The sequence below is a fragment of the Dioscorea cayenensis genome, chromosome 10, assembly GCF_009730915.1.
Source record: "Dioscorea cayenensis subsp. rotundata cultivar TDr96_F1 chromosome 10, TDr96_F1_v2_PseudoChromosome.rev07_lg8_w22 25.fasta, whole genome shotgun sequence".
Taxonomy (NCBI): domain Eukaryota; kingdom Viridiplantae; phylum Streptophyta; class Magnoliopsida; order Dioscoreales; family Dioscoreaceae; genus Dioscorea; species Dioscorea cayenensis.
In genome coordinates, this window is record NC_052480.1 from 8,343,181 (window position 1) to 8,352,402 (window position 9,222).

General features: G+C 35.1%; 1 protein-coding gene across 2 annotated transcripts; it reads left to right on the forward strand.

Annotated features, from left to right (window-relative positions):
- Positions 1-1,802: 1,802 nt before the first annotated feature.
- On the forward strand, positions 1,803-7,664 carry LOC120270887 (probable sodium/metabolite cotransporter BASS3, chloroplastic). Of its 2 annotated transcripts, none has more exons than XM_039277960.1 (5): positions 1,803-2,199; positions 3,215-3,310; positions 3,399-3,705; positions 4,255-4,502; positions 6,201-7,664. In XM_039277960.1, the coding sequence occupies exons 1-5, from the start codon at positions 1,820-1,822 to the stop codon at positions 6,442-6,444; spliced, it is 1,275 nt and encodes a 424-aa protein (XP_039133894.1). In that variant the 5' UTR covers positions 1,803-1,819; the 3' UTR covers positions 6,445-7,664. The 2 variants fall into 2 exon arrangements, with proteins under 2 accessions (XP_039133894.1, XP_039133895.1); XM_039277961.1 differs by having other exon boundaries at positions 4,255-4,499; positions 6,197-6,357.
- Positions 7,665-9,222: the final 1,558 nt, after the last annotated feature.

Consider the following 9,222-nt stretch of genomic DNA (forward strand, 5'->3'; position numbering starts at 1 on the left):
ATCAATGGCAGCAGAGTCCTATATTATCTGTGTTGGTGATATTGTTTTTATAGGCAACATTTCTTCTCTTATCTTTGAAGTTATTTCAAAATTACAAGCTAAGTTTTCTTTGCGTTATCTTGGTTGCTTATCTTACTTTGGGGCATCTATATCTTTCAAGACATTGTTCTTGATCAATAGAGATATGTTCACGATCTTTTGTCACCTATTTACATGGATGGTGGGAAATTCTCCTTCACATTGATGGCTTCATCTCCAATCTCATTCAAAACATAAGGTACTTCTCTCTTAGATGGTGAATTATATTGACAAATTGTTGGTACTTTACAATATTTGACCATCACAAGTCAAGGTATTGCTTATGTGATTAATCATCTCTATTAATTTATGCATTATCCTACTGATGTTCATTAGAAAGCTGTGAAATATCTCATTTGCTATCTTAAAAATATCTTGAATCATGGCCTCCATTCCTCTCCTTAGTAACTATAATTTTAATACTCTGATGAGGAAGGCTATGTTGATGATCATCACTCTAATGGTGGATTTGCTATTTATTTGGGTACTAATCTAGTCTCATGGAGTGCAAAAAACAACTCATGATTGCTCGCTCTTCTACCAAATATGAATATAAGGTCATTGCTAATGCTCTCAAGGAGTTTTCTAGATTTGATTGCTTCTTTTTCTGAGATGAGGATGAGCATTTTGGAATCCACCACTCTTTAGTGTGATAATCTTAGAGTTGTTTACTTGACTACCAATCTTGTATTTCATGCTTTAACAAAACATGTTGAATTTAATTATCATTTTATCCTTAAAAAAATTGCCTCAAAGAAACTAGTCATTTAATGTTTGTCCAGCAAAGATTAGCTCACAGTCATATTCACAAAACTTCTATTTAATTCACAATTCATGCTTTCTTTACTCTGTCTTTAATCCCCTTCCACCACAAGTGCCATTGTGCCTTGGTAGTGTTAAGATACTTAATAGCTTTGCAACATCCAAATAAAGATAGAGTCACAAATTACATACAATTGTATTATATGATTTTGTGACAAATCTTTGAATATAAGATCTAATATAAACTTATATAAATATATATACATAGACCTAATATACATGATAAAATTATTTGTCTTCAGAATTTGCTTTTTTCCCCCAATTTCCATCTTGTTTGATACACATTATCAGTAAAAAATAGTGGTATAATAATGAGCTTAAGAGTATATACCATCATTCCCCCTTAAGATATAGTGGTATTATTTGAATTCTATAAATTCTCTTTTACTTACTTTTTCATTTGAATTTTAAAATTTTGAATTATAACTTTTATAATAAACACCTATTTAATAAAATCCCTCAAAATTTTCAAAAATATTAAATGAAATACAAAAATATATTTTTTTAATAAAATAATTTAGTAATTTAATATTTTGAATATTTTTTTTATAAAAGTGACAAACATCATCCTATAAAAAGTATCACAAGACCAATAAGTATAATACATCAATTAATGTGGTTTAATAACTCCTTAAAAATTTATTAACGCTACCGTTGGTGCAATTTTTTTAAGGAAACATATGAAAAAACAAATTTTAGGGGGTATTTGCATAAAACATCGGGTTTTCTCATGTTAAAAAATTCCCATAGGTGGAAGCTTCTCACTAATCAAATGGTGCCACGTAAGTGATACCAGTTCCTTAAAATTATCCCCCATGGACAACAGACCGGAATTTCTAAATTCCTTTTTTTAATATTTTTATACATATCTTTATATAATCCGAGAAAGAAGCGATCTCTTCCTCTCGCTTCATCGCTCATGGCGTTGCTCTCCACCAGCAGCTGCTACTCCTCCTCCGGGCTTCGTCCCCGCGCGCCAGCGGTTGCGCCTCTCCGGAACATTCTCAAGTCCGGTTCCCTTCAAATGGCAGCTGTGAGGGCTCCCGGTTCCCTCAGGGCATCCGGCGGCGGGCGCAGGGGATGGGTCTCGGCGTGCTCAACGTCGTTCCCCTGCCTTGGGAGAGTTGGATGGCACCGGAGGGAGGGGAACGTGTCCCTACTCTCCTTTGGGTTAAACTCCGATAGCTTCTTGGGCGGAGGGAAGTCTGAGTCCTCTTCGGAGGTCTTCTCGGCGATGCTTCCATTTGTTGTTGCTGCTACTGCTGTTGCTGCGCTGACGAACCCTAACACCTTTTCTTGGTGAGAAGCTTGTTTTTTTATTAATTTTGTGTGGTTCGGTGTGGTGATATGTGTAATGTGGATTAGAGATGGTGTCGGTTGTGCAGTGGAAATTTGGTGAATTTTGGTGAAAATTAGTTGAGATTGGGTTTTTTTTGTGTTTTCTTCTGTGCATGGATGAATTGGGAAAGTTTTTTTCATTGTCTATGAATTGCACGCTCTGTTTATATGTCTTTGTTGTAAAATTGAAGTAATGAGATTGTGTATCATGATCATATCAGGACTCTGAGAATTTGGAGCTAGTTTTATGTCAGTATCTTAGTTTTTCACTTTGTTTCAGCATTTCTGAATGTGGTTTGGTATTGCAGTTTTTATTGTAGCTTTAATTCTGTGATACTTGTATTTGAACTACTATTTGCTTTTCTGTTTTAGTTTTTAGTGTGATAGCTGACTTTTGAGCTGGTTTAGGTGTTTATGAGAATCAAGCATGCTACTTGAAACTGAAGAATGTATTTGCTCACGGTGGTTTGCTTCTTGGATAGTATATATCTTCAGAATTTCCCTATGCACATTGTTTTACATGAATCTTTTGCTCAATATTTGTGCATGTTATGTATCAACATAGTTTAAAAAAGATAAGAAACTGACATGCATTTAGCACATGTTAAGTGAACATTGATGTCGATGTTATCTGGTTGTTTGGGATGCTGGTGCGAATTCTGATTCAACAAATGCCTTTAGGAAGATAAGTTATTGAGCATGGAATTTCATAAATATGGAATGCATTACTTTTGATACTTGGATCCTCTAATTGAACTTGAACTTTAAACCATCATTCTAAAGCAAGAAATTTCAAAATTTTAATCATGTGTAAATTCTGAAATTTGTATGCATGGTTATTGTGCTTAATTTATAATTCTTTGAAGTGATCAAGCCATTAGCAAGTAATTGGTAAGGAAACTTTATGATTATTTACTTGCACAAGGAACTTTCTACATCAATATGAATTTCTTTAATGTTTTCTTTCCCTTTATAGGGTCTCTAAAGAGTATTACGCACCAGCACTTGGTGGTATAATGCTATCCATTGGGATCAAGCTATCAATAGATGATTTTGCCCTTGCTTTCAAGAGGTATTTTGCCTTTTTCTCCTAAATTCTCTGTGGATTCAATGATTTAGTCTAGGTCTTATTTTCTCATGATAGTTTGTTTTCTGTGCAGACCTCTGCCATTATCTATTGGATATATTGCACAATATGTGTTCAAGCCACTTCTAGGCCTGTTAATTGCAAGGGCATTCAGAACACCCTCTATATTTTATGCTGGTTTCATTCTTACTTGCTGTGTTTCTGGTGCCCAGCTCTCAAGCTATGCTAGTTTCTTGAGCAAAGGTGATGTTGCCTTGAGTATTCTGCTGACCAGCTCAACCACAATCTCTTCTGTGCTTATGACACCTCTGCTTACTGGTCTTCTAATTGGCTCTGTCGTTCCGGTTGATGGAGTTGCCATGTCCAAGTCAATTTTGCAAGTAAGAATGGTTTTGGCTGTGGTTCAAGAACATAACAATTGGTTTTCATGTTTTTACCTTTTGTAGTTTGAATGTTTATAAAATGAAAGTAATTAATCATTTAATATCTGCTTGGAAAAACTAAATAAATTTTACTGTGGCATGTGTCTACATCCTTGCTCTACTTTATGATGGCCCTGATTTCCGTGTCATTTGAAAGCTGCGTTGTAGATATGCAGGGATTTCTTAAATTATGTTTGTATGTTATCATGCTGGAGCCTGTACCAAGTCCAGACTAAACTGCTTTTGACAGTTTGCTTGTTTTATTCATCTTTATAGCATCATTATCTACATCGATACATGATATTCAGAATAGAGTAATTATGGTTTAATTTGTGAACTCTGATGTATTCACTGGTATTGCTAATTTTTTTGGACATATTAGTTACTCTTTTGCGCATCTCTGAGCAGAGGAGAATAGCATATTCATATTTTTATTGGAATACTTGTTAACAGCATTTGGCTTGTTTGTGGATCACTCAATCAATCTTAATGTTTTCAATATTCTAGGTTGTCCTTCTTCCTATAGCAATTGGCCTTCTCCTCAATACTTTTGCGAAGTCAGTGGTGACTGTGATTCAACCGATAATGCCCTTTGTTGCCATGTTTTGCACTTCATTATGTATCGGCAGCCCGCTCTCTATTAATAGGAGTCAAATTTTGTCATCGGATGGTCTACGCTTGCTTTTTCCTGTATTAACATTCCATCTTGTTGCCTTCACTGGTGGTTACTGGTTGTCCAGATTGCCTTTTTTCAGGTATTTTACAGCATTAATTTTCATTATTGGCTTTCTTTTTGTTAGTCTTATGGATTATCATGCTTAATAAGAATACATATTGTATTTGCTGTCCTTACACTTATTAGTGCATAAGTAATGCATTGATTTCATTGCATATGAACTTCTGTATTTATAAAATTAAAAATCTCCTGAACTATTTCAAATGAATTTTATGAGCCATATTTCATCATTTTCGTAAACAGTTTTTGTGTGCCATCTTTAGTAAGTCCGATGTGTGGTTTGATAATAAGAACCTAACTTATAGTGTTCAACTCATTCACTGTAGGGCTTTCTTGCAACAACAAGAAAGAATTTAACTGATAACACCAGTTGACCTTGTAGTACTTATTTCACTTTTTTGGTGTCCTGGGACCTCTCACCATAAATTGATTCTCAAACAATTATGCACGTAGTGGAAGGTAATGTTTATTTGAAATATTTTGAGGTACATTAGTTTGCAGGGTACAATATTGAGAATCCTTACATACAATTATTATTTTTTTATTTTTTTATTTTTTGGTGAGAACCTAGGAAACAAAAATTGTTATTTGCACAAAGTATTGTTTTTGATGATTGTATTAAAGTGCTAACAAATGTCATGTTGGACTTTTGGAGGAAAGCTTCAGAAGCTAAGCATGAAGTTTTCCTATATATACAAAGTTATATACTGTTTTTTTTTTATAAGATCAAAGACAACAAAGTATGGCCTGAACGAAGGCCAGGAATCAATGAGATCCAATTGAGATGAAGATAGTCCCAACTCCCAAGAGATCTTAAGTGCTTGGTTTCAGTTAATGAAGACTTTTGTTTTATCTTAATATGCCAGAGGCATGCACAATGTGTTGATGTTTACAGAAATACTACCAATCATTAATTTGACCTGTCAATAGTACATTTTTTTGTTTGAGGATGTTAGCCCCCTTTTAACAGTAGGGACACTAGCATAAATTGAGGCAGCTTAGTAGTCGAAAAGTACATGTGGTTTGATCAGAATTATAATAAGAGCCCTTATTATCATGAACCAAAAAACTGATGTGAAAAATTGGAGGAAATCTGGAGTTACGAATTAGCTGTCCTATTTTGCCATCGCTTTATGGCCTTATATAACACTACGAACTAAAATCATTTTAAAACCCTTGTCTTTATTTACCTTAGAGTTTACCATGGAACTAACTCTTGCAAATTGCTGAGACATAATCTACAAGATTGGACTATATCCTCAACAAGCGACCTATTTCCATTTAATCTCTAATATATCCACTATTGTATGAAATGTATCTTTAATGGAACTTCTCTAGGCTACCTCTGGTTAGAATGCTGAAAGAGAAAAACTTACAAAGCAATTTGCAGGTTTGTAAGATGTTTGAAGTGCAGGACTTCTGTTAGGACTGGCTTGTTTGGTGAGGGTAATTCATAACCTGAACAGTTCCTCTCAGCCAAATGCATCTTGTTGACCAATAATATAAAAATGCTGATGTGATTCACATGCATGTTGTTTGGTGAGGGTAATTCATAACCTGAACAGTTCCTCTCAGCCGAATGCATCTTGTTGACCAATAATATAAAAATGCTGATGTGATTCACATGCATGTGCATAGTATCCCAGAATTTGCTTTTTTTATCTTCAAAATTTGTTTTTCTGTTGCATCTTTTCTAACAAATATGAAGAATCATCAGGCAAGAGGAAGAAGCATCTAGAACAATATCTCTATGTACAGGGATGCAAAGTTCTACCCTTGCTGGACTTCTCGCAACACAATTTCTTGGAAGCAGCCACGCAGTTCCTGCTGCATGTTCAGTTGTAGCCATGGCCATAATGGGGCTATGCATTGCGTCTTTTTGGGGCGGTGGATCACGGATCAGAGACCTCGTGTCACCTCTCTTACCAAAATCTAATACCCACTCAGATTCAAATTCTTAACAAGGTTTTCATTCGATTTCCTGAGTCAGCGACAACAGCAGTTTTTGTACTGACCAATCTTGGGGACGGCAGAAAGCAAGGATTGGTGAACAATGTACAGTGAAAGGTCCCGCAAATCAAAATGCCCAGCTCCTATATATATATATATATATATATCCAACAAAAGATAAGCAAGTGAAGGTTAAGTAACCATTTTATTTAATAATTATTCAGTCCGTTCTTCTCAGGTCTTAGATTGCAAGTGGAAGGAAAGATATAGAAGGTAGCTGCTGCACCTTGCTTTTGTGTATTCTCTGGTGTTCTAATGTAGCTAAGCCATGATGTTTCTAATGAGTAAGTGCTGAACATGCAAACTTTCCAAATTATATGCGGATGCATCATATAGAAAATATTAAAGAATGGTTTATTGTATTCGTTTATTAAATTTAACTTAACATTTAGATTATTATTTCTTTTAGTCTGGCTAATTTCACAATATTTTGTTTGGACGTGTAATAGATCTAACTGTTCCAGGAATATATCTATCAATTCCAATGAAAATTTCGCCCTTAACAAGAGCAGATCTTCAATGCATGGATCGATTCACAAGAGATCCAGCTCAAATTGATTATATATATTAGAGCAAGTATCATCTTATGCATAAGATAACATCAACAGATGCAAAAACATCTTGCATCATCAAGATAATAGAAAGCAACATAGCTAATAGAATAACTCCAATCCACAGCTAGAAAATGAGAACCAAACTCCAGTGAAGTATTCTGTTATCTAATAAGTCAACTTGGTCAACAAGGGAGTAATTAATCAAAGGGCGTGTGGCGAGCACGAATCCAAATCAAAAGCAGGAATGGTGAAGCAACATGTGGACGCATCATCTTCGGGAAAGCAAAAAGAGCTAATGAATGAATGGGGAGGTTTAAAAGAAGGTGCCATGTGTCGAAGAAGAAAACGGGTGAGAAGGATAAGCTCCAAGCCCGGTGGGTACATCATACTGGCAGAAAAACAGAATATAAAGGTTGGCCATGAAAAGGAAAAGGGTAGGCTGGAATTGGATGGTTGAAGGCCCTGGTTTCTCTCAAGGAATTTGAGAGCAGGGCGGTGTTGATCACCTGTTATTTGCTGGTTTTTCTTGGTTATTTTCTTCAACACTTTTTCTTATCAAACAATTGTAATACTTGGTGAGATTGTTCTCATTCTCAAACTTTGGTTATTTTTGCATCTATTTCCTTGGATGTTTGAATTGGAATGTTATTGACTGCTTAGATGATGATGATCTGTGATGAGTGAATGAAGGTTTGTAAACTCATGGAACATAGATCTGGACATTCTTATTGTATTCGGTGGACATTGAGTTGTTAAATCTGAGTTGGATTTGGTGATTGTGGTGTTAATCGAAGTGTTGATCTTTTGTTATTCTCTTATGCTCTTTGACTTTAATTCATTGTTCCTGTGAGGAATTTATCCATTACAATTGGTGCTTTTGTTGTCTCCATCCTTCAATGGCTGATAATACTAGAATGAAAGACGTTCAAGCCAAAGTGGAAACCATGTTCACCTTAATGGATAATAATGACCAAAGATTTAAAATCATTGAACAATCTCTTACTAATCTGCCATTGATCCAACGGTCTTTAGCTGGGATATCTCAATTTATTGAATCTCAACAGATTACTAAAACCAATGGGAGAAACTTCGATATCACCTTTATTGGTTGATGATTATTCTCAAGTAGCTATTCTGCAAACTTCAGATTATTTTTCTATGAGAAATATTAAAATTGATTTTCCTAGATTTGCAGGGAGTGATGCCTTACAATGGATATTGCAAGCTGAACAATTTTTTTATTATTATGGAGTTCTTGATCACCATTGTTTGAAGATTACTTCTGTGCATCTTGGTGGTCCTATGGTCCCTTGGTTTCAGAGGCTTCAAAAATAAGGCAAACTTACTCCTTGGCAAGCTTTAACGAAATCTTTGGAATCTAATTACGGGCAACATTTTTCAAGTGCCCAAGATACTCTCTATTTTGTTTGACTTAGGAAGGTTCCGTTGCTCAATTTTGCTCAATTTTATGACCACTATACTGCACTGGCTAATAGAGTTCATGGAGTTACTGATGAAATTGTATTAGATTGTTTTGTTAGTGGATTAAAAAAGGAGTTACATGCAGAAATAATTCCATGGTATCTTGATGATCTCAATAAGGCAGTGACCTTAGCCAAGTTATTTGAAGAAAAACTTCATTTGGGTTGTAAGCCTTTGACTCCCAAGAATATTTTTATTCTTGATACTAAGATGAAAAACCTTCCTGGAATTACTCTTGTTGCAATGGGACAAGGTGTACATGGTTCTAATCTTGAAAATTCAGGTACTTGTGCTTATAATCACTCTCCTCCATTTAAAAAAAAATGGGGTTTCAAGAAATGCAAGTTAGAAAAGCCAAGAGGTTGTATTTTACTTGTGATGAGAAGTACTTACCCACACAGTCAAAAAGCATAAATTGAGAAGATGGTAGTGCAAATGCCGAGTGAGGGATTAATTGAGCACAGTACAAGCCCATTTTTTTCTTCCATTATTTTGGTCAAGAAGAAAGATGGCACATGGAGATTTTGCACTGATTATCGAGCTTTAAATGCAATCACAATTAAGGATGCTTATCCAATACACACAATGGATGAACTCTTGGATGAACTCTATGGTGCAATGTATTTTTCTAAACTTGATTTAAGACCAAGTTATCATCAGATTTTATTACACAAAGATGACAGATTTAAGACT